The sequence below is a fragment of the Pyrus communis genome, chromosome 7 (genome assembly GCF_041283825.1).
Source record: "Pyrus communis isolate YQ-2024b chromosome 7, ASM4128382v1, whole genome shotgun sequence".
NCBI classification, from domain to species: Eukaryota; Viridiplantae; Streptophyta; class Magnoliopsida; order Rosales; family Rosaceae; genus Pyrus; species Pyrus communis.
The window spans coordinates 18,328,434-18,354,122 of record NC_142571.1 but is presented as its reverse complement, the minus strand read 5'-3'; the positions used below and the strand labels follow the sequence as shown (position 1 = coordinate 18,354,122).

The following is a 25,689-nucleotide window of genomic DNA, read 5'->3' as shown; positions in this document are numbered from 1 at the left end:
AGGAGAAACTATTTCTGTCCCTGAGCCTATGACTTTGAGGGTGTTTGAAGTACGTAAGACAAAAAGGATTTTCACATATTATGGTGAAAGGTGATTATAGGTTGGTCATTCAATCGGTGCAAGGTGATTATGTTTCCTAGAGCTTGAAATGAATCATTGAAGATATCCAGTGGCTTGATACCAAGTTTACTATTAGCTGGAACTATGTTTGTTGGGAAGCGAAATTTTTTGTTGTGCTATAGCACGCTAAGGTCTCTCCTTAATTTGTTTTTCCATTTAGGAGCATTGTATTCCGACTCAATGATTTAATGTTAATTGTATTAGAAACAGTTGTATTAGAGGTTTCTATTTCTTGTTTAATGGAGGTGGATTGTCTACCCTCCCATTTTCATGCTCTCCCTATGCCCTCTTGTTTGTGTTGTCACGGTTAAGTTACGTCAACATTTTATATTCCTATTACTTTTTGTTTTATTATTTCTATAAAAAATTAATATAAAATGTTGACGTTGCTTAGCCGTGATCACACATCACAAGAAGACATGAAGAAAGTATGGAAATGGGAGGAGAGGCAATCCACCTCCCTTGTTTAATACCCTTTTTTGAAGAAAAATGTACTAAACCATAAACAAACACTACAAAGTACAAGTGCCGCATGAAAAAGAGAAATGATATTATTACCACAATTTTATATCATATTTCTTTACCATATTAAGTGGCAGATAAGACTGATAAGTTAGATAAACTACATCATTTAATTTCAATCTTTTTATTAATTAAAACACTTAAATAATCTTAGGTGGCACAATAAGACTCCTTGTATACCACAATCATAATTTAATTAACAATCTTTTTATTAATTATTGATTAACATTTTGAAATTAAATGCTAATTAATTTAGATGATGTGGTTGTCCACATCATATACTATCTAAGGTGGTATACAATTGTGATACAAAAATATGGTAAAAAGAACATTATTGCATGAAAACTGAAAATTGCGATTTTCATGAGGTAACCAAAATGGAGTAGGATTTTCTCCCCTCTTTGTTTCCCTCCCCTTTCATTCATTCCTATTTGAATGATCATGGTTAAGCCACATCAACATCTTATATTAATTTTTTATAGAAAGAGAAATATAAAATAGAAAATGTGAGATAAGGGGATGAAAGGAGATGGAAAGATGAAGGCAGAGAATCATAGTCCAATCAAAACCAAACCAATTAAAGCCAACAATCATGTGGGCGCCACTCTCCACTTCACTCCTAGAGATTCGTGTTATTTTATATCTATATAATGTCATCGTCTTCATTCAATTATTCAAAAGAAAACTAAAGAAAATATTTTGAAAATTTTAAGTTTTAACAATAGAAACAAAATAAATGATAAAATAAATAACACTATATTTGATATTTTAATGTAAAACTATAATTTTTTTTGTTAGAATGACAGAACCGCGACCTTTTTTTTTAAAACTCCTGTTATCCAACCATCGTCCCTTCCTCCCAAAAACTTTATAAAACAGCTCCTCTCTCTCTTCATTACCGCGCCTACCCTCACCAACCCACCTTCCCCCCCCCCCCCCCCAAAACAAAAACAAAAACTTAATTTCCACTTGAGTTTATATCTATACACATATACATATACACATATATACATATATATCCATCGGTACTGGCAGCACAGTAGTACTAGCTACCATCAATGGCGGCTTTAAGGAGCTTTCTGAAGAAAAGGTCCTCTGTGCTTTGCAATGGAGCCATGAGACGGAAACTGTTCTCCACCGAGGTGTCGCAACCCCTCACTGATTCTCCATCTTTTGCTCAGAGAATCAGAAATCTCCCCAAGGATCTTCCTGGCACCCAAATCAAAACCCAAGTTTCCCAAGTACCTCTCTCTCTAGAAATTTCATTAATTTTTTGTTAGACTGGAAATGTTTAATTGCATGATTTGTTAATATTTTCAGATTCCGTTTTTGGTAGTATTTGGTTATAATCAATCCAGTTCATTATTTATATGTTTACGTAGAAATGTTCTTTTGGTCACCAGGTGACTTAAATCATCAAGTGTAATGGTGAGTAACTATGAATATTTCATCATCGGGTGCTCTTTCAAAAAGCTTTGATTTTATCAAAAAATTCGATGTTCTTTTAATAAAAATGTTTCTTGTAAAAGTGCTTTTTTTTAGGCAAAACTTTTTTCTGTATTTTAAATGAAAAGATCGAAACATATACGTAAGTGAGAGATCTTAGGTTTAATTCTTATCAAATGCAAATTTGAACCATATTATTGCTAGTCTTGCAACTTAGCCCACTACCCCACCCCTCGAAGATAATATCCTTTGTTCAAAAAACCAATGTATTGTTTCTTTTTCCAATGAAAGAGACTTGACTGTATAGATCTGTGTAACTGATTTGTGTTTAATTTAAATGATTTGGGGTGTGGAAGTTACTAGCTGAGGTAAAATGATCACGTAGTTTATACATCAGTATGTACTTATGCAGATAGCCATGAATTTAGGCACTGTAATCAGTGGAAAAGAAATCAAAGAAGAGGTGTCCTATCCCAGGACATTCGTCAACTCCCATTAATTTCTTGTACAAAATTGTCACTTGCGTGACACGCTGGACTGTGAAAGGTAAATTTGATGTATTAAGTACAAGAAGTTAACAGAAGTTGATGAATGTTCTTGGATTGGATAAATCTGCAAACTATATGGACCAAATTCCATGCAGCTGAAAATATAGCAACAGAAATGGAACTTTAAAAACTATAGGGACTAAAAACTTGTCTTAGCCTGTGTTCGTTCTTCTTCTTGCCTTTTCATTGATAATCTTTTTGCCATATTTCAGCTCATTGGTAGAACTCCCATTGTTTATCTTAACAAAGTCACTGAGGGATGTGGAGCTTATATTGCCGTCAAGCAAGAGATGTTCCAACCCACCTCTAGCATCAAGGACAGGTAAATTGTTACTTCAGAGAATCACCAGCGCGAGAAATATAAATCCTTACTGCTTAATGCTGTTTTTTGTATATACACATTAATTGCCGAGTACAGATCAATGGAAATTTGTTTGCTTAATTTTGGTGCAGACCAGCACTTTCCATGATCAACGATGCAGAAGAGAAGGGCTTGATAACTCCTGGGGAGGTTAGCTGAAGATTTCTCTTTGCTATCATTTTCCGGTTAACAGCATATGTTTGTCTTGCATTACAGTTTCAGAGTTTCCTAATTACTATTGTGTAAATTTTGCATCAGACAATACTGATTGAGCCAACATCAGGAAACATGGGAATCAGCATGGCGTTTATGGCGGCCATGAGAGGGTATAAAATGGTTTTAACTATGCCATCTTACACAAGCTTGGAGAGAAGGGTGTGTATGAGATGCTTTGGAGCTGATTTGATTCTCACTGATCCAACCAAGGGGATGGGAGGAACTGTTAAGAAGGCGTATGATCTTCTGGAATCCACACCCAATGCCTATATGCTGCAACAATTCTCAAATCCCGCCAATACTAAGGTATCAATCTTTTTTTAGTTCTGGATTTATTTTATTTGTTTTGACTTTCAAGTTTGTCTTGCATTTGCTTATGCTGTGTGCTTTGACTTAACTTGATCAAAAGTTGCACCAGTCTATCATTATGCTATGTATGATCACAAAATTGATGGTGGATATAAGACTAAAATCGGAAAAAAACAGGTACATTTTGAAACTACAGGCCCTGAGATATGGGAGGATACCAACGGACAAGTTGACATCTTCGTAATGGGAATCGGTAGCGGAGGCACTGTCTCTGGGGTCGGGCAGTATCTCAAATCTAAAAATCCTAATGTTCAGGTAATGACATATAAGCTATTATCTTGCCAATATGTTCATGCATTTTGTGACATGCCGTTATATTTTGTGTTTATTCCCATAGTAATGTTGAATCTCTTGCAATCATGGTAGATATATGGAGTGGAGCCTGCTGAAAGTAATGTGCTGAATGGTGGTAAACCAGGTATAGTATCGCTCAACCTTTATGGTTCCGAAGTTAACCTTGATGATTACCAGCCTAGACATCTCGTGAAGAAAATCACGTCCGTCATTGTATTTTTGGAAGTTTATAAAACAGTCCTTGGTAATAGGTCCTCATTCAATCATGGGCAATGGGGTTGGGTTCAAACCAGATATATTGGACTTGGATATGTTGGAAAGAGTTATTGAGGCAAGTACCAAATTTGACGATTTTTTGTTATGAGGAATCGAACTTGTTAAAAAAGACGGAAGTTTTTGTGTTTGTATTTTGAGTCGTCGTTTTTACCAAGTTTCATTTCTTATTTTGTAGGTTACTAGTGAAGATGCAGTAAACATGGCAAGACAATTGGCATTGAAAGAAGGGCTTATGGTAAATATTCAATGACTAAAAATCACGTTGTACAGATTGAAACATATTCACTTATGTCATCCTTCCGATTCATGCAGGTCGGAATATCGTCTGGAGCCAACACTGTGGCAGCAATGGAGCTTGCTAAAAAGCCAGAAAACAAAGGCAAACTCATTGTGGTAAGAGCGACTTATCTTTCGGTTTTTCCTTCATGTAAGATCAAAGTTAATAAAATATCCTGCTAACATTTTAAGAGATGGATTGATCACGAAATAAATAGCAAGGATTAGCCCTTCTATGTTGTCATGGTTCCTCACGTACATTTTGAATTCTTGACATGCTATCTGATATGCGAAACATCTTGGCTCTTTGTGATCATTTGCTTATGTTTGTTTTCCAGACTGTTCACCCGAGCTTTGGGGAGCGATACTTGTCATCCGTTCTATTTCAAGAGCTGAGGCAGGAAGCCGAAAACATGCAACCAGTTGCCGTCGACTATCCTTAAGTACTCCAAGGCTCTCTGTGACATGCAAAACCATCAATGGACGCGTTGACGTCTGTTGCAGTGATATGAGGCCGTGTACCTTAAAATAAGTTTTTGTGCTTAGAACATTGTCTGCAATAAGGAATTTACATTTCTTGTGAAACTTTTGTTTTGAATCTGTGATAGTGTAATGTAATGCAGTTCATTTTTGGTTCTGCAGAGCGTATATGTACACAGATAACCTTTGGAATTTATCTTCTTCTTTTTTATTTTTTTTATTTTTTATTTTTTTAACAAACGATATTATCTACATTAAGAGAGAGCAGGTGGGCTTAACCTCATAATAGGTTAGTAATAATGTGGTTCAACTTTGCCTTTGGCCAAAATCGAACATAAGACCTCTTACTTATAAGTGTAGAGGAATATCACTGGACCGTAATACTAATATCTCTCACTTACCGTTTGGTTCGGGTTTGACCCCTTTTTGGGTCCATCTTTAGGTTTCTCAGTTCATCAGCTATTACATCCGCACCTACTTCTAATTACCATGACTTAAATATGAATTTTGTCAACTTTGCGCAGTCTAAGACACAAAATTAGTCTACAAACTAGTTATTAGTCTAATAGTATTTCTTTTCCCGTAACTAATTATAAGTTTAATAGTATTTATTTTCTTGACGTTGAAAGAGATTTCAAGTTTAAATCTCAATTTACGAATGGAAAAAAAAAAAAAAAAAAAAAAACACAAATTCAAGACAAATCCATGCAATTGTAACGCATCGAGGATGAACAACATTGCAGACAACAAACTTTGCTCAAACGCAATGTGCACAAATATCATTCGAATTAAAACTAGCTAATTTACCACACATTTTACCTTTTGTCATTCTCTTTTAAAATTCATCAAAATGCATTATGTATTGCGCACACGTACACTTTTTCATGTTTATTATCGACATTCCGCCCATAAACGACTTGGGGGTAAAAAAAATGTGTTGCTTACACCTTGTCTTCAACAAAGTGGAACATATGTCTTATGAGCTTTAATCAACTAAATTATGAATCTAAATCGTCTAGGAGGTCTATTAAGTTACAAATTTGCTCTTGAGTATTTGTTTGAGTGGTATTTACGCAAAGAGTAATGTTAGGGAGATTAAATTTTTTAAACCAAATTTAAACAATTTTAGCAAATTTAAATATTAATGTCAGCTCAGCTATTTGGAAAAAGACAGCGACAACCTAGGACTAGGACGTGTGAAAAGCAAAGTGAAATGATTAATTTATTATAGAGAAGAAAAGATTATATAAATTAAATTGGCCACATGCCATCATCCGACCTTAGCTCAGTTGGTAGAGCGGAGGACTGTAGTTGCAAGTAGCAGATAATCCTTAGGTCGCTGGTTCGAATCCGGCAGGTCGGATTCTTTTTTATTTTAATATTTTGGGAATTTTGGATTTTACCACGACACCCTATCCCGATCCGTCCCTCTCTCTACCGTTGCTATACAAATTTTCCTTCAACATTTTTATCCGGGCAAAGGTAGTTCATCTCAAATTTGAAGTAATGTAGGGGAATTAAATGCGTTCAAGATGTTGTTGAATCAAATTTTCTCTTTGCAAGTAAAGGTCACAACACAAATCTCTTCAACTCTATTCGGCCCTCGGGTGTCCCTCTTCCTAGGGGACAGTTCAAAAATTAGTGCTTGCATTCTCGATGCAAGTATTAAAAAAAGAAAGTCACTTAGGCTTAATATTATTCCACCGTTTAGCATCCTTACAATAAATAATAAGATGTTATTCGTTTAGTTGTCAGTATATCGTTTGATTACAACAACAAGGTGTATACAAAAACATCAAAATCCTCAAAATGTGCAACTATACTTTGCACATCATGAAACAACCCACTATTTTTACTTAAAGTGAAATAAAGGAATAGGAAGATATGGCACTGTAAATACTTAATTTTAACCGAAGAAAACTTTGTCATCCACATGCGTGCTAACCGAAGGTGTTACAATGTTGGGGTACGTGGCGGATCGAGAAAGGTTGTCAAGGACTCAGGAACATAGTTTAATTTGTTACAACATTTGTTATGGTTATTTTTTATTTAAAGAAAATAAATCATAAAATAAAATTTTATATAAACTGCCAAATCATATGGACTCATGAAGTTCATTGGCTTAAATTCTTTTACATTTTTTTTCTTTAGTGATTGGAGGTTTGTCTTTTTGCTACGATCGAATTTCGGGTGCACAAAATAGAATACCTTTCTTGCCCTTGAATATAGCAATGCTTTGTTCTAAAATTATTATGAAATTTGCAACATTTCGACTTTTTTTCTTTTTTTTTTCTAAACTTTGTAAATAATAAAATCCACATATGTGTGTGTAAATATATATTAGTTTGACATGAAATTTCACAAAATAAAAATATGTAGTATATATGTAACAATCCGTCCCTAATTTTACAACTTCATTAATTTTAGAAGTGTGAATTGACCAAAATGCCTATTGAAGTCAGATTGTTGACTTTTTACGGAATTTGCTCAAAATCCTTCTTACTGTATTTCAACGCCCTGATTCCAAATTTGTAGTCCCTTTCCCAAATTTAATCATTTTAGTTAAGTTCTACTAATGGGTCCCAATATTATGCTTAGGTGCGATTACCATCGAAGACTCCAACTTTCCTAGTTCGAACGGCTGCGACCTCACAAGAATATATGAGTGGCTCTTTTCTTTTATATAGTATTTATAGTTGTTTAGTTTCCACATATATATATATATATATATATTTAATAATGAATTTTCTACGTGATTGCCATAATTAAATTAGCGTTTATAAGAAAGGTCGAAATGTTGAGAATTATGAAATTGTTCTGAATCATGCGGGATAAACATGTATGTGTACTATTATGGGATGTCTTAATTATATTTGCAGCCATCAATAGTGTTATGTTGACTAGAATTATCAATTTACCGTTACATGATCATAATTATGTTATTCGCTCATCATGTGCTACATTGGTGTTAGTACTCGCCTGGGTCACGGCCAGCCTTCACGTGTATGTTCACATCGCACCGTACACTCACTTTGGATTTATTGTAGGTAACAATCCTGTCCTAGATTGCAATAGGCAATTAGGACTCGTATGTTATGCACATAGCGCTAGTTTTCATGTGATTGTAGTACTAGAGTGTTTCATGTCAGAATACCTCTGCATGAACTCGTGTGTCAGTATATGTTGATGAGCATTCAATATGATATGTTTGTTTATATAATATATTGTGACTACCAGACGTTATGTGTTTATTTACGAATTATTGTAAAATATTGCATTCTTGGGATATTGATGGCTACGGTAAGTAATTTCATACTATACGTAATATGTTATATTTAGAAACTACACTTATTTTATGACGTTGGGTTATTACGTTTTTGAAAAGGTTTTATAAAGCTTTATTTTTAGGCTCACTGACCCTTGTTTTTCGCCCCTCTAGGTTTTGGTGGCTGAGTTTTCGTGTCGACAATGATTCTTGGCAAATGTTGTTATATGAGAGTACCTTTGATGGTATAATTCTTATCCTATTTTTACTGTACTTATGCTCTGACATTATGTGTGAATTGAGTTTAATCCTGCTCACTTGCGTACTCTTGCATTTAGACACTTTTAAGTTTAAATTTACTCACATTTTCCATATAACTACACTTTATGGCTTCGTCACGCTCATGATGTCGGCTAGCACTGCTCGATTCAGATTCCAAATGAACATTCTGGATTAGGGTGTGTCAATATAAAAATTTGAGATTTTTTTTTCTAGATTAATACGAAACTAGTTTTCTTGTTCTTTACTCAAATTATGTAAATGCTCATGTTTTTTTGAGACACTTTGATAGGGGAATTTTGCTATAATAATATTAGGACACTATCTCGTCTTTTGAATGTTATTTTGTCTTGTATAGGCTTTTGTTGTAAAGGGTTTCTCCTAGACCTGGCATTCGTGTCGTGTTTCTCGTATTCGTGTCATTTTCGTGTCATACCCGATAGCTTAACGGGTTATGTCGTGTAATACCTGTTAAAGTAAACAGGTAATATGACCCGACCCGAAATCAACCCGTTAATATTTTCAGGTAATATGACCCGACCCGTTACCCGTTAAGAAAAATATATTTTAAATCAATAAAAATGAAAATGAAAAACATAATTTGACCCCAAAAAAATGTAAAACATAATATTAAATTAGTATATACATACTAAATTTCGGAGCTGACCCCTTAATGAAACTTATAAAGCTTTTCATTACGAGTGATTACATTTTTCACACTTCTACAATAATTATTATTAATTTTATTAATTTTTCACTCAAATAAATAACATTGTTCATGAGATTTGGAGGGTTTTAAAAATCTAAACGATCATGTAACCTTACCAATGGAACTCAAAGCTTACATCGTTTTACAAAATCCTCAATTTTCATAGATCATCATGATATAAGATTTTGTGGTATCCACTTCTGTAAATATTTTAAATTGACGATCAAATTAGTTCATTGTATTCATATAGGATCAAGGAGTGTAGTTGTAAAAAAATCATCAAAATCAGAGTTAAAATAACCGTTAAATCATGATTTTTCGTTTATAACCGTCGAAAAGTTTTGTCTCGTTACTTGATCTCTGAATGTTTGTTTTTTGCAATTTTTGGCGTATGCGATCTCGAAGCATATATAAACAAGTTTGATGGTTGGATCGTTGAAATTAGTTTCGTAGGATGCGTATCCCATCAAAACGATAGATTCACTAACACTTAAGAGTTTATTTATACTTTCATCAAGTATAACATAAGATTTTGTGGTATCCACTAGTGTAAATATTTTAAATTGAAGATCGAATTCATTCATTGTATTCATATAGGGTCAAGGAGTGTAGCTGTAAAAAATCATCAAAATCGGAGTTAAAATAACCGTTAAATCGTGATTTTTCGTTTATAACCGTTGAAAAGTTTTGTCTCATTACTTGATCTTTGAATGTTTGTTTTTTGCAATTTTTAGCGTATGCGATCTCGAAGCATATATAAACAAGTTGACGGTTGGATCGTTGAATTTAGTTTTGTAGGATGCGTATCCCATCAAAACGATAGATTCACTAACACTTAAGAGTTTATTTATACTTTCATCAAGTATAACATAAGATTTTGTGGTATTCACTAGTGTAAATATTTTAAATTGAAGATGAAATTCATTCATTGTATTCATATAAGGTCAAGGAGTGTAGCTGTAAAAAATCATCAAAATCGGAGTTAAAATAACCGTTAAATCGTGATTTTTCGTTTATAACTGTCGAAAAGTTTTGTCTCATTACTTGATCTCTGAATGTTTGTTTTTTGCAATTTTTGGTGTATGTGATCTTGGAGCATATATAAACAAGTTTGATGGTTGGATCGTTGAAATTAGTTTCGTAGGATGCGTATCCCATCAAAACGATAGATTCACTAACACTTCAGAGTTTATTTATACTTTCATCAAGTATAACATAAGATTTTGTGGTATCCACTAGTGTAAATATTTTAAATTGAAGATCGAATTCATTCATTGTATTCATATAGGGTAAAGGAGTGTAGCTGTAAAAAATCATCAAAATTAGAGTTAAAATAACCGTTAAATCGTGATTTTTCGTTTATAACCGTCAAAAAGTTTTGTCTCATTACTTGATCTTTGAATGTTTGTTTTTTGCAATTTTTAGCGTATGCGATCTCGAAGCATATATGAACAAGTTTGACGGTTGGATCGTTGAATTTAGTTTCGTAGGATGCGTATCCCATCAAAACGATAGATTCACTAACACTTAAGAGTTTATTTATACTTTCATCAAGTATAACATAAGATTTTGTGGTATTCACTAGTGTAAATATTTTAAATTGAAGATCGAATTCATTCATTGTATTCATATAAGGTCAAAGAGTGTAGCTGTAAAAAATCATCAAAATTAGAGTTAAAATAACCGTTAAATCGTGATTGTTTGTTTATAACCGTCGAAAAGTTTTGTCTCATTACTTGATCTCTGAATGTTTGTTTTTTGCAATTTTTGGTGTATGTGATCTCGAAGCATATATAAACAAGTTTGATGGTTGGATCGTTGAAATTAGTTTCGTAGGATGCCTATCCCATCAAAACGATAGATTCACTAACACTTAAAGAGTTTATAAACTTTCATCAAGTATAACATAAGATTTTGTGGTATCCACTAGTGTAAATATTTTAAATTGAAGATCGAATTCATTCATTGTATTCATATAGGGTCAAGGAGTGTAGTTGTAAAAAATCATCAAAATCAGAGTTAAAATAACCGTTAAATCGTGATTTTTCGTTTATAACCGTCGAAAAGTTTTGTCTCGTTACTTGATCTTTGCATGTTTGGTTTTTGCAATTTTTACCGTATGCGATCTTGAAGCATATATAAACAAGTGTGACGGTTGGATCGTTGAAATTAGTTTTGTAAGATGCGTATCCCATCAAAATGATAGATTCACTAACACTTAAGAGTTTTTTTATACTTTCATCAAGAATAACATAAGATTTTGTGGTATCCATTAGTGTAAATATTTTAAATTGAAGATCTAATTCATTCATTGTATTCATATAGGGTCAAGGAGTGTAGCTGTAAAAAATCTTCAAAATTAGAGTTAAAATAACTGTTAAATCATGATTTTTCGTTTATAACCGTCGAAAAGTTTTGTCTCGTTACTTGATATCTGAATGTTTGTTTTTTGCAAATTTTGGCGTATGCGATCTTGAAGCATATATAAACAAGTTTGACGGTTGGATCATTGAAATTAGATTTATAGGATGCGTATCCCATCAAAACGATACATTAACTAACACTTAGAGTTTCTTTGGGTTAAATATTAGGCGGGAAATGGGTGGATATAGGCTGCAAAATTTCCCAAACATTAGGCGGGAAATGGATGAAAATCTTGAAATATTAGGTGGGAAATTAATTATTATAATTTTTTTATGTGTTTGGTATTTTAAAATTACTTGATATTTTTATTTTAATGTGTTTTATGATTTTTATTCTCAATCTTTGCCTATAATATACTATAAAAATAAATAAATAAATAAAACTTAAATTTTAAAATTTATATAGGATAATAATAGAATAATAATTAATAAACAATATATATATATATATATATATTCATTATATCTATTGCATCTTATAGTAAGTTTTTTTTAGTAGTTTAAAAAATTAAAACCATCAAAATAGCATTTTTCTTATCGTGTTGAAACAGGTTACCCGCGTGTCACTCTCGTGTAAACCTGTTAAGGACCCGTTATTAACGTGTTATTATCATGTGACCCAATAATGACCCGAAACCCATTATTTTCGTGTCGTTTACGTGTCGTGTATAAGAAATTGCCAGGTCTTTCTCCTTGTAGTTGTTGTAATACTTTATTTTCGTAAAAAGTAAATTGAATTTTGCATTTATTTGAATAAAAATAACATTGAACCACTTTATTTTCTTAAAAGTAATTTGTATTTATTTGGGTTAAAATTACATTGAACTACTTTATTTTTATAAAAAGAATTGAATTCGCATTTATTTGGGTAAAAAATACATTTGCTTTCTGTGGTCATAGTTTGCTTTACTTTTCACTTTGATCCTTGTCTGTTTAATTTTAGCAGTTTAGTCTTGTAATTTTGTTTAATTAGAAATCAAGTCCTACAAGCTTAACATTGTTAAGAAAGATAGACGGAGTTATGTTTTGGGTTGATTGAAAACAATTTACGGAGACAAAAAAGCCCTCACACGTGACTCTGACGGAGTTTACAATGTGAACTCAACTGAAATCAGACTGTAATGCTGAAATTGTCAAAACTATCCTTCATGGTTGTCATACTACAATAAAGAACAAACTGTACATCTCATAATTATTATTGTGACCAATGAGAATTTATTAAGTTATATAAAAAACTCTTAAACAATGAAAACGCTCAACGCTCATGTTTTCTATACACTGGTGCATGCCTCGGAACTATAAATTTGTCATTTTCCATAGTTGATGAATTTGTACGTATTATCTTTTAATGAATTTTGAAAATGCACATAAAATTTTTATTCATATTTTTTTGGGAAAACAATAAGATAAATAAAACTAAGAACATTGTGGGACCATGATTTTAGAGGGCTGAAGTAAGGCTGATTCAAATATGAATACCTTAGAAGTCTGGTCATGGATTCGACAGTTTCGAGTGGAGTTGGATCAGACAATGACCTTGTTTTGGGGCAATAGGCGAAGTTCGAGTGACTCTGCTAAGATGACCATACTGGTTTTGCATGATACACGATCTGATCCAGATATGGATTCAATCAGATCTTTATAAAGTCTTGAAGTTCTTACAATCTAGGAATTGCCATGCGTCGCAAGTAATTACAACTACTAAAATTATGCAATTTCTACTTCTAGATATCCTCTAGGATTCTCTCAGCGTAGAATAATAATTATATTTTAAAAAGGTCTCTCTCCCCACTGTATAAATACACTCATATAGGGTTCGTCTCTGGTAACGCAATCTCGATTCTCTAATTCTTTTGCCCATTGCTTGAGTCTAAAACAATTCACTAACTTGACTGTTAAATAGCCTATGGCCGACAGAACCCCAGTTCTTGGGCTTGCTCATAATTGTTTATTATTTAGCAAATAGTTGAGTTTGTGCATCTTTTTCCTGTACTGAAATGTGTATACCGAAATATATTATATTGAACTAATGTATTTAAATGTTAGAACCGAAATGTATGTATCGAAATATATGCATTGAAATGTATTATATTAAATTAATGTACCTAAATGTGTATACCGAAATGTATGCACCGAAATGTTAGTACCGAAATGTATTATATTGAATTAATGTACCTAAATGTTTGTATCGAAATGTATGTACCGAAATATGTGTACTTAAATGTATACACGAGAATCTATTATAATGAATTTAATGTATCTAAATGAAGAAAATAAAGTACATCGAAATATATTGTATAACAAAAATTAGCTTATCTAAATGTTTACAACAAAATATATTACGATAAATGAAATGAAAATTATAATTAAATAAAATTAATATATTAAAAATTAGGAAGAAAAAGAGAAATAATTAAAAAAATCAAAATATAATTAATAAATAAGGTTATTAATGTATCAAGAGACTAAAATTAAATTTTGATTTACTTATAATTTTAATCTAAACGTCATATTTACTAAGAATTAAAATGAAGTTTTCTATTATTTTATCACCATGATAGAAATAAAATCAGAGAGTAATAAATTCATGCGCCAATTGTGGCACTTCCGTAATAACAACCCAAACAGGGGTCAATTGCGAGTTCTACCCCTCTACGGAAATACCTAACGGCAGTCAACCGGACCAAACCCCACACAGTTAGAAAAGACCCATATAAAGCAGAGAAGTGCTTCCACCACCAAAAGCTCTGAGCACAAAATAAGAGAGAGGAGTGAAATAGTAAAGAATTAAATCCAAAAAACAAAGAAAAATGAGTTTTAAATAAAATTTTCAAAAAAAAGGAAAATAAAATCGCTAGGGTTTGACGCCAAAAATTGGAAGAGGAGTGAGGTGAGTCGCCGATTCCACCCGTCAACTTCGATTCTCTAGGATCCGTCGGTCTGTAGCCCCCACTGAGAAAATTTCGCGTTAATTTTTTGGGTTTTTGTAGGGAGAGAGTTTTCTAGAGAGAGAGCTTTGAGCTCGGGGGGTTTTTTTGAACGTTGGGATCCGAGGGCCCTGATAGGGTTTCAGTTGGAATTTTATTTTGGAGGGATTTGATTTTCTTGGGTTTTGAGCCTTTTTGGGTTTTTCATTTTTTTCCAATTTCTTATTTTTGGTGATTTGGGTTTTTGTTGGATGCGTGTGAATTTGGGTTGAGCTGCATGCAATCTGGTGGCGGAGCAGGAGGCGGGCCCGGCCGGGGAGTGGGCCCGGCTGGCCGTGCCGGATCGACGTCATCGGCTGCTTCGCCGTCTTCATCGTCCTCGGCCGTGTCGACGCCGCAACTGGGTTTTGATTCGGTGCAGCATCAACATCATCAGCAGCAGCAACAACAGCAGCAGCAGCAATTGGGGTCTAGACAGGTAATGATTGATATGTGTGGCTGGAAATGTTGTTTTTTTTTTGGTGAGAATTTAGTTGAATTGGAATGTGGGTTTTGGAGTTTGGAGTATTTCTGCAGATGGGTCATTATTAATTTTGTCATTTTTGGCCTGGTTAATGATTGTTGCATTATTTGGGTTTCTAATTGGGAGTGTTGTTCCAAATGGGAGGCAGTGAAATGTTGTTTTTGATGCATCTGTGTGTTGTGGGTATGGTAAGTTAGCTGGTTTGCTTACATGATTTCTTAAATTAGAGCTGTTTAGGGTTTCGAGGAGTCAAACTAGGCAGGTTGTAATGGGAACTGATTGCGGCTTTGCACTTTTAGCTGCTTAACTGTAACTTGAAATGGACTTTTGCTTCCATTAAATTCAGAAGAGTTTAATGACGACGAGGTGGCGTCTGCTTCTGGTTTTGTTTTACTGTCATCCATTCCTTATATACGGTGTTCAATTATGGATGACCCTGTCCAGCTCGTATTTGTTTCATCTGCTTTACTGCTCTTAAAGTTTATGATAAGTTTGATTTTTATGTTTAAAAGAGGAACCATGTGGTTTAATTTGCTTAGTCCACCTTTTAAACTAAGCTAAGAGAAGCCTTTTTTCCTATATCTTTCTTTTAGGATGAGCCTTGGGTTCTTTTGGTCATGTTATGTTGTTATGGTGGACATTTTCCTTTATTTTAACTTTTTGGTTATTAGTTTTACATGACTAGCTCTATGGCGGGTACAGCTAGCACTAAGTACAAATGGCATGGCTTCCAGAACTTTGAATCTGATATGTACAGTCATTGTTCTGGTGCATTGGTATGATCACATTTGTAATGGAAATCTTTTCAGGTTCCGGGAATTTGTTCAAGTCTTTGTTTTAACTTAAAAGATATCAATCATCTGCTAGACTTGCCTAGTTCTTTATCATTGAATTGAAGTTATGTGAACGGTATTGGGGGATATTTGTTATTTGGATTTTTGGCCCTGTCACTACTGTAAGCAGGTTCTTGTATGAACTGATAATGTGACTAAGGTTTTCATAATTTATTGTTCATGCAGCCATTACACCAACAACAATTTTTAAGAAAACCTGAAGGGAATGAAGCTCTTTTAGCATATCAAGCTGCTGGTCTGCAAGGAGTTTTGGGAGGGGGCGGCTCCAGTCAAATGCCTCAACAATCTAGGAAGTTCATTGATTTGGCTCAACAACATGGCTCCCAGGATGGACAGAGTCGTAGTCAAGGTGTTGACCAGCAAGCGGTAAATCCAGTTCATCAAGCATATCTTCAGTATGCTTTTCAGGCTGCCCAGCAGAAGTCAGGTTTGACAATGCAACCTCAGCAGCAAGCTAAAATGGGATTGTTGGGGCCGCCATCTGGAAAGGATCAGGACATGCGATTGGGAAATATGAAAATGCAGGAAGTCATGTCTAATCAGGCACCTAGTCAGGCACTAGCATCGTCTTCTAAGAATTTGACGGAACACTTTATTCGTGGAGAAAAGCAGGTGGGCCAAGGACAGCCATCAGTCTCTGACCAAAGGAGTGACTCGAAGCCTTCAGCCCAACCATCAGGCATGGGTCAATTCATGCCCGGAAACATGTTAAAGCCAATGTTGGCACCACAGTCTCAGCCAAGTGGCCAAACCATGCCAAATAACCAGATTGCGTTGTTTAATCAGTTGCAAGCATTTGCTCTTGAGCACAACATTGATCTTTCACAGCCTGGAAATGCCAACTTAATGTCACAGCTCATTCCACTGTTGCAGTCGAGGATTTCTGCTCAACAAAAAGCTAATGAAAGCAACATGGGGGCACAATCCTCACCTGTTCCAGTGTCAAAGCAACAGGTTACTTCTCCTCCAGTAGCAATTGAGAGTTCTCCTCGTGCTAATACATCAAGTGATGTATCTGGACAGTCTAGCTCTGCAAAAGCAAAGCAGACAGTTGCGGCTAACCCGTTTGGTTCAGGTTCAAATAGTAGCATATTTAACAATAGTAACGGCCCTATGCAGCAGTTTTCTGTTCATGGCAGAGAAAACCAGATGCCACCTAGGCAGTCAAATCCTATTGGAAATGGAATGACTTCTACCCATCCCACAGGGTCATCTGCAAACACAAGCCAGGGGGTGGATCACTCTTTTCATGTAAAAAATTCACAAAACAATCCAGAAACTTTGCAGATGCAATACCATCGACAGTTGAGTGGATCTTCTCCACAAGCTGTAGTTCCTAATGATGGGGTTTCTGGCAACAAGAGCCAGTCACAAGGTGGACTGGCTACTCAGATGGGACAGCAACGCCATGGGTTCACTAAACAGCAGCTGCATGTTCTTAAAGCACAAATACTAGCATTTAGGCGACTCAAGGTGCATTATTCTCTGTTTTTCTCCCTTCCTTTTTGCATTTTTAATTGTATGTTTAGTTTGTCTCCAGATGCTTTAGAGTTGATTAATGAACGTGTTGCTTACTTCCATTTCCCATTGATTGATAGAAAGGTGAAGGCACACTCCCTCAAGAACTTCTACGGGCTATTGCTCCACCACCTCTTGAGATTCAGCCACAGCAGCAATTGCTTCCTGGAGGAGGAAATATTCATGATACATCTTCTGGGAAAACTTTAGAAGATCATGTGCGTCATATGGAGTCCAATGAGAAAGATTCACAGGCTGTGGCATCAATGAATGCACAGAATGGTGCAAAAGAGGAAGCTTTTGCAGGAGAAGAGAAAGCAATTGTATCAACAGTCCATGTGCAAGGAGTGCTTGCTGTGGTGAAGGAACCTACTCCTTTGGTGTCTTCTGGAAAAGAAGAGCAGCATTCGACTTTATCTTCTGTAAAGTCAGACCATGAAGTTGAACGTGGTATTCAAAAAGCTTCTGCTAGAAGTGAGATTAAAGTTGATAGGGGGAAGTCTGTTGCATCACAGGTCACACAGGTCGCTGTATCTGATGTCATGCAAGTTAAAAAGCCTGCACAAGCAAGCACTGTACCACTGCCAAAAGATGTTAGCTCTGCTAGAAAGTATCATGGACCTCTTTTTGATTTCCCCTTTTTCACTAGGAAACATGACTCTTTAGGTTCAGGGGTGATGGTAAACAATAACAACAACAACAACAACAATCTAACATTGGCATATGACGTCAAAGATCTTGTTTTTGAGGAAGGTGTGGAAGTTCTTAACAAGAAGAGGACAGAAAATATCAAGAAGATTGGTGGTCTTTTGGCAGTAAATTTGGAAAGGAAACGGATTAGGCCCGATCTTGTCTTGCGGTTGCAAATTGAAGAAAAAAAGCTTCGACTTTCAGATTTACAGGCACGCTTAAGAGATGAAATTGATCAACATCAGCAGGAAATAATGGCAATGCCTGACAGGCCTTATCGGAAGTTTGTTCGGCTTTGCGAACGTCAGCGGATGGAGCTGTCTAGGCAAGTGCAGGCCTCTCAGAAAGCAATGAGAGAGAAGCAACTGAAATCTATTTTCCAATGGCGTAAGAAGCTTCTAGAAGCTCACTGGGCCATTCGCGATGCACGGACTGCACGTAACAGGGGAGTTGCCAAATATCATGAGAGAATGTTGAGGGAATTTTCGAAGAGAAAGGATGATCATAGGAATAAAAGGATGGAAGCACTGAAGAATAATGATGTTGAAAGGTACAGGGAAATGTTGCTGGAACAGCAGACTAGTATCCCAGGGGATGCAGCAGAGAGATATGCTGTTTTATCATCTTTCCTGAGTCAGACTGAGGAATATCTTCATAAACTTGGAAGTAAAATAACAGCAGCTAAGAATCAGCAAGAAGTGGAAGAGGCAGCAAATGCTGCTGCAGCTGCTGCACGTTTACAGGTTTGGTCTCCCTCATTCTCCCCACTGGACTTTTTATTTTTATCATTCTTGAATTTTTATTTTCACATGATCTTTTAATAGAACCCTGTTCCTTTATGGGTACAAAGTTTGAGAAATGATAGCAACCTTCGCACTAACCTTTGCATCTGGATCTTCTCACATTAACAAATGCCAGGTGTCATTCTTACACAAGTAATGAAGACATGTAATGTCTTTGAAATTATATTTCCTGTTTTCCATCTTTAATTCCCAGCCAAAAGCAAAAGCATTAAAAATCTTGATTTTTGTGAAAAAAAAATGACGTGGCATTTGTCAAAGTGAAAAGGTTTAAATGCAAAGGTTAGTGCAAAGGTTGCTAGTGTTCTCCACAAAGTTTTTCTTCTTGTGGTAAACCATGCTGATCCTGTTCTCTGTTACTTATCCATGTTGGAATCTGTGTCTACAAATAGGGTCTCTCAGAGGAAGAAGTCAGGACGGCAGCGGCTTGTGCAGGAGAGGAAGTAATGATTAGAAATCGATTTATTGAGATGAATGCACCTAGAGACAGTTCATCTGTTAACAAGTAAGTTTATCGTTGGCTTTGCTTGATAACAGAGAATTTGAATTGCAGGTGGCTCTTGAGATGTATTTTTTTGCTTGTGCTTGCTTTTAAAGTGGCCTAGTAACTTACCATATCTATCTCTCATATTTCTTAATTTTGTACTTCTCATATTGCACTATCCATTTGTTTCAAAAAATTTTATTTTAAAGAAGAGCTCTCTTATGTGTTGTGAATGTACTTTCATATGTATAATAATCAATATCTACTATTTGTTTCTCATTCTTCATGAATATTTTCAGGTATTATAGTCTTGCACATGCTGTGAATGAAAGGGTCATAAGGCAACCCTCGATGTTACGGACTGGAAACTTAAGAGACTATCAACTTGTAGGTTTCTGCAATTAAGAATTGTTACTATTTACGTTTTGCCTTGAGTCGCCATTGCTTTTGTAGCATACTAGACCTTTTTTTGACTGTCTGTTTGATTCCGCAGGTTGGGTTGCAATGGATGCTTTCTCTGTATAACAACAAATTAAATGGAATATTAGCAGATGAAATGGGTCTTGGGAAAACAGTACAGGTAAGTTTCTCTTCTGTTCAGTGCCTTGCTTCAGACATGAAAAGCCAAATCTTATTATGGTGCACAGCTTTTGCGGTTGATATATCATATATTCGTATTGGCCATATGTGGGGGAGTGAGTCTCATGTTTCCATTTGCAGTCTCTGAGTTTACCTAAATGATCTATAATCCTCATGCAGGTAATGGCATTGATTGCATATTTAATGGAGTTCAAAGGGAACTATGGGCCGCATCTCATAATTGTTCCAAATGCTGTCTTGGTAAATTGGAAGGTTAGTTTATTTGCTGTTCTACTTCTACAAAGATATCTACATTGCTTACCATTTGCCATGATGCCTAACTGAGTTCCCTGTACAGAGTGAGTTGCATACTTGGCTTCCATCCGTATCATGCATTTATTATGTTGGTGGGAAGGATCAACGGGCAAAATTGTTTTCTCAAGTACGATTCACCAATTTTTTTTTATCTACTTAAATGTTTGAATTCTAGAACAATGTTAACCTTCCTTTTGCTATTTGGTATGTAGGAGGTTTGTGCCTTGAAGTTTAATGTCCTCGTGACAACTTATGAGTTCATTATGTATGATCGGTCTAAACTCTCAAAAATTGATTGGAAGTATATAATAATTGATGAAGCACAAAGGATGAAAGACAGGGAATCGGTTCTAGCACGTGATCTTGATAGGTATCGTTGCCAAAGGCGCTTGCTTTTGACAGGAACACCATTGCAGGTTCGTTAAGAGAGGTCGCAACACTCGTATACGTACATTATTTAACTTCTTTTTTAAGAAGTCAAGAAATGCTTGATGATGATGCAATTTTCTGTAGATGCAAACATAATATGTGTTTTATTTTGATAGATAGACCTAACTAAGTTATGGCTGAAAATATTTAGCTGCTGATTTGATTTGATAGCCTTTTTGATTAATGAGTATTCATAAATGGAAGCATGCGATTTATTCTTATTTTATTTGAAAATACAAGGCATGAAAAACCAATATACTATGAAGTTAAAATAGAGAACCTAATTCATTGAACTTAGAAATGTTATTCTGTTCAAAATAAATTAGAAGTGTCAGTCATGAATGAGATTAATGATCTGTTTGATCATTTGGTTGCTTATGTGTATGTTTTTATCCTTGTTTTATTGTTTTATTATTTTGAATTGAGCTGATGTGGGAATAACTTTTCAATTACAGAATGATTTAAAGGAACTCTGGTCACTTTTAAATCTGCTTCTTCCAGAAGTATTTGATAATCGGAAAGCATTTCATGACTGGTTTTCAAAACCCTTTCAAAAGGAAGCCCCTACACCAAATGCAGAAGATGACTGGCTTGAAACTGAAAAGAAAGTTATCATCATTCACCGACTTCATCAAATTTTAGAGCCTTTTATGCTTAGGCGGCGTGTTGAAGATGTGGAAGGTGCACTCCCGTCTAAGGTATGCTTTAGTGATTATCCTTAGTAATCATTTCTTACTGTGGTTGATTTCTAACAATGATGCTTGTTTGCAGATCTCCATCGTTTTGAGGTGTAGAATGTCAGCCATTCAAAGTGCTGTATATGACTGGATCAAATCAACAGGCACTATTCGAGTGGATCCTGAAGAAGAGAAGCTAAGGATTCAAAAAAATCCACAATACCAGCCCAAAGTGTACAAAACATTAAATAATAGATGTATGGAACTGCGAAAAACTTGCAATCATCCGCTGCTCAATTACCCGTTCTTCAATGATTTTTCCAAGGATTTCCTTGTAAGATCCTGTGGGAAATTATGGATCCTGGACAGGATCCTTGTTAAACTTCAAAAAACAGGGCATCGAGTACTTCTTTTCAGTACCATGACAAAACTCCTTGATATTTTGGAAGAATACTTGCAGTGGCGTCATCTTGTCTTCAGAAGGATTGATGGAACAACCAGTTTAGAAGACCGTGAGTCAGCTATAGTGGATTTCAACAGACCTGGTTCAGACTGCTTTATCTTCTTACTTAGTATTCGTGCTGCGGGTCGGGGTCTTAATCTCCAGTCTGCTGATACAGTTGTCATATATGATCCTGATCCAAACCCTAAAAATGAAGAGCAGGCAGTTGCTAGAGCCCATCGCATTGGACAGAAGAGAGAGGTCAAGGTCATATATTTGGAAGCAGTTGTTGAAAAAATGGCTAGCCATCAGAAAGAGGATGAACTACGAAGTGGAGGTACAGTTGATTCAGAGGATGACCTTGCTGGTAAGGACCGGTATATCGGATCGATTGAGAGCCTCATAAGAAACAATATTCAACAGTACAAGATTGACATGGCTGATGAGGTTATCAATGCTGGGCGTTTTGACCAGAGAACAACTCATGAAGAGAGACGTATGACTCTGGAAACCTTACTGCATGATGAAGAAAGGTACCAAGAAACTCTTCATGATGTTCCCTCATTACAGGAGGTAAATCGCAGGATAGCTAGAAGTGAAGAAGAAGTTAAATTGTTTGATCAGATGGACGAAGAACTTGACTGGATTGAAGAAATGACAAGGTACAACCAGCTCCCCAAATGGCTTCGAACCAGTACAAAAGAAGTAAATGCTGTGATTGCCAGTTTATCAAAAAGACCATCTAAGACCACTTTGTTGGGTGGCAATGCTGGTTTGGAGTCCACTGAAATGGGCTCTGGTTCATCTCCGAAAACTGAAAGAAAGAGGGGGCGGCCCAAGAAAAATCATCCTAGCTACAAGGAGTTAGATGATGACAATGGCGAATACTTTGAAGCAAGTTCTGATGAGAATGAAGAAGAGGGAGAAGTTGAAGAGTTAGAGGATGATGAATATAGTGGTGCTGTTGAGGCAACACCAATTATTAAGGAACAAGTGGAAGAGGATGTCCTTGAATGTGATGGTGGATACGAATATCCCAAGGATTCAGAAAGAGTTAGAAACAACCACATACTAGAAGAAGCTGGTTCCTCAGGATCATCCTCAGACAGTCGGAGATTGATGCAGACAGTGTCTCCCGTTTCTTCTCAGAAATTTGGGTCCCTGTCTGCCTTAGATGGTAGGCCGGGATCTGCTTCAAAGAGGATGGTATGTCTTATCTCTCTGTATTGATTCTTTATAGTTGGGTTGTTTGTGTGTGCTATTTCACTAAAGTCTCTTGGTGTTTTCCAGCAAGATGATGTAGAGGAAGGTGAGATTGTCGTATCGGGTGATTCTCACGTGGACCATTTGGACCACCAACAATCTGGAAGTTCAAATCATGACCGTGATGAAGGTGAAGATGAACAGGTTTTGCAACCCAAGATCAAGAGGAAGCGTAGCCTTCGGGTTCGCCCTCGTCATACCATAGAGAGGCCAGAGGAGAAGTCTGGTAGTGAGACGCCATCTCTTCAACGGGGAGATTCATCTCTGTTGCCATTTCATGTGGACCATAAATCTCAAGCACAGTCAAGGGCTGATTCTGAAATCAAAACATATGGAGAGCCCCATGCTGTAAAGCACGACCAAAGTGATTCATCTTCAAAAACTAAGCGAATTTTGCCTAGGAGAGGCTCTAATATGTCCAAAGTGCATGTTTCACCTAAATCTGGCAGATCAAATGTCATGTCTGATCCTGCGGAAGATGCTGCTGAACCCCACAGAGAAAATTGGGATGGAAAAGTTGGGAATACAAGTGGAACTTCTGTTTATGGCACAAAAATGTCTGAGATCGTCCAGAGAAAGGTATGCACTTGTCTCCTATATTCTGTTTGAAATTACTGTTGTGTTCTGATTTTTGAGGTGATAAATGCTGCCCTTATCTGCTGCTTGCACTTGTACTTGCACACGCGCGCACACACAGATATATAATATGTCATAAGGTGCCTGCTTCCTGTTTATGCAGTACGTCTGAAACATCAGTATATAATTATACTGGTAGATGTGGTGTGGCGTGTAAATGTAAACACGTGTTGGCCTTTATTCTTTGTTTATTTTGTTTTGGGTATGGTTTTTCTCTTGCAATTCTTTGTTGAAGTCTAAATAATATTGCTACATTTGCAGTGCAAGAATGTAATTAGCAAGTTCCAAAGGAGAATAGACAAGGAAGGTCCTCAGATAGTACCTTTACTAACAGATTTGTGGAAGCGCATTGAAAATTCTAGTTACGCAAGTGGATCTGGAAATAATCTCTTGGATTTACGAAAGATTGATCAGCGGATAGAGAGGTTGGAGTATACTGGAGTAATGGAGCTTGTGTCCGATGTGCAGTCTATGTTGAAAAATGGAATGCAGTTTTATGGGTTTAACTATGAGGTAAGTTGCTCAAGTTTTGATGTTCTGCCTTTGTTCATTGGTATACTGATTCACTGCATTTCCATTCTGTCTTAATTACCTTATTTTTTTTTTTTAACTATTGTCACTCGTCTCTGTATGCTAAAACATACATCTTGTACAACATCCAGAAAACTGGATTTGGTTAAAACATGGCTACAGAAAAGTAACCTGTTGATAGTGTCGTAGCCAAAGTGTGTTAAAGTGTGTAAAGGTTGAGGGCCACAAAAACCCTAAACTTTTGATAGTTTATGAATGCCTGTATTTTTCAATTGTATGTGCAAGTGACAGATTTCCTTACTTTGCTGTTAGTAGATGCATTTATGTACTTATGGTCTGCAGTCTTCCAATAAATTGAACTGACAGCCTCGGGTTTAACAATGATGCACAGGTAAGAACTGAAGCCAGGAAAGTACATGATCTTTTCTTTGATATCTTGAAAATAGCTTTTGCGGAGACTGATTTTCGAGAAGCCAGAAGTGCACTCTCATTTACTAGCCCAGTTTTAACCAGCAATGCTCCGTCCCCTAGGGCGGCGACTGTTGGCCTAAGCAAGAGACACAAACTGATAAATGAGGTGGAGCCTGACTCAACCCCCCAACAGAAGCCACAACAACGTGCACCAATTTTCAATGGCGAAGACACAAGGGTGCGAAGCCATATGCTCCAGAAGGAGTCAAGACTTGGGAGTGGAAGTGGTAACAGTCGGGACCACTATCACCAGGATGATTCTCCACCGCTTGCTCATCCAGGTGATCTGGTTATCTGCAAGAAGAAGAGAAAAGACAGGGAGAAGTCCGTGGTGAAGACCAGGACTGGATCTGCTGGCCCTGTTTCACCCCCAAGCGTGGGTCGCAGTATTAGAAGTCCAGGTCCAAATTCAGTTCCAAAACAGAACCCCCATTCGCAAGGGTGGGCTAACCAGCCTGGTCAGCCGACGAACAAGGGTGGAGGGTCGGTCGGTTGGGCCAATCCCGTGAAGAGGTTAAGGACAGATTCTGGAAAGAGACGCCCGAGCCATTTATGACTCCGCATAAGGATTGACAGATGATGTGCTGGAAGACGACGTCGCTCCTTTTCTTCGTCTCCATCTTGTTCATAGATTTAGTGGCATAAGCGCAGTTAGCCAGACTGTTCATACAGTGTAGGTCTTGGTTTACCATCACCTTTTTTTCATAAAATTCTCAGTAGTTGTTTCTTAAAACTTGCGTGGCTCGCAGGTCCTACCCTCCCTCTGATAGAGGAGAGGAGAGCAGACCTTTGTAAAGTAAGACATTCCCTTGGTACCAAATCTTGAAGATTTCATGTTTCAGTCATTGTGGCGATTCGTGCCAATGAATTGATATATTATGACATCATATCATTAGCATGGGACACTAGAGTGAGCGTACCCATGCCATGGAGTCTGGAAGTCGTCCGGATTTCGCCGGCTGAAGT

The 25,689-nt window shown here is 36.2% G+C and overlaps 2 protein-coding genes and 1 non-coding gene across 3 annotated transcripts; all 3 read left to right on the top strand.

Moving 5' to 3' along the window:
- Positions 1 to 1,321: 1,321 nt before the first annotated feature.
- LOC137734919 (L-3-cyanoalanine synthase 1, mitochondrial) lies at positions 1,322 to 5,119 on the top strand. The gene is made up of 10 exons (XM_068474246.2): positions 1,322 to 1,883; positions 2,849 to 2,958; positions 3,090 to 3,147; positions 3,256 to 3,519; positions 3,700 to 3,837; positions 3,949 to 4,000; positions 4,128 to 4,207; positions 4,328 to 4,387; positions 4,465 to 4,545; positions 4,767 to 5,119. The coding sequence occupies exons 1-10, from the start codon at positions 1,701 to 1,703 to the stop codon at positions 4,869 to 4,871; spliced, it is 1,131 nt and encodes a 376-aa protein (XP_068330347.2). The 5' UTR covers positions 1,322 to 1,700; the 3' UTR covers positions 4,872 to 5,119.
- A 1,063-nt stretch (positions 5,120 to 6,182) lies between these two features.
- TRNAY-GUA (transfer RNA tyrosine (anticodon GUA)) lies at positions 6,183 to 6,271 on the top strand. The gene is given in 2 exon segments: positions 6,183 to 6,219; positions 6,236 to 6,271. It is a non-coding gene; the product is annotated as a tRNA-Tyr (tRNA).
- Positions 6,272 to 14,318: 8,047 nt separating this feature from the next.
- LOC137733865 (chromatin remodeling ATPase BRAHMA) lies at positions 14,319 to 25,568 on the top strand. Its single transcript, XM_068473062.2, has 14 exons — positions 14,319 to 14,989; positions 16,054 to 17,361; positions 17,487 to 18,839; positions 19,289 to 19,401; positions 19,680 to 19,767; positions 19,874 to 19,960; positions 20,140 to 20,232; positions 20,318 to 20,401; positions 20,487 to 20,690; positions 21,159 to 21,401; positions 21,475 to 23,028; positions 23,113 to 23,664; positions 23,983 to 24,234; positions 24,644 to 25,568. Exons 1-14 carry the CDS (start codon positions 14,789 to 14,791, stop codon positions 25,277 to 25,279), a joined length of 6,768 nt encoding a protein of 2,255 aa, XP_068329163.2. The 5' UTR covers positions 14,319 to 14,788; the 3' UTR covers positions 25,280 to 25,568.
- The last annotated feature ends 121 nt before the right edge of the window (positions 25,569 to 25,689 follow it).

Coding starts and splice junctions, on each gene's coding strand:
- LOC137734919 (XM_068474246.2), top strand. CDS start 1,701: ATGGCGGCTTTAAGGAGCTTTCTGAAGAAAAGGTCCTCTGTGCTTTGC. Junction 4,001..4,127: donor GCTGAATGGTGGTAAACCAG/GTATAGTATCGC, acceptor CCTTGGTAATAG/GTCCTCATTCAATCATGGGC. Junction 4,546..4,766: donor ACAAAGGCAAACTCATTGTG/GTAAGAGCGACT, acceptor TTTGTTTTCCAG/ACTGTTCACCCGAGCTTTGG.
- LOC137733865 (XM_068473062.2), top strand. CDS start 14,789: ATGCAATCTGGTGGCGGAGCAGGAGGCGGGCCCGGCCGGGGAGTGGGC. Junction 20,233..20,317: donor CTGTCTTGGTAAATTGGAAG/GTTAGTTTATTT, acceptor TTCCCTGTACAG/AGTGAGTTGCATACTTGGCT. Junction 24,235..24,643: donor TTTATGGGTTTAACTATGAG/GTAAGTTGCTCA, acceptor AATGATGCACAG/GTAAGAACTGAAGCCAGGAA.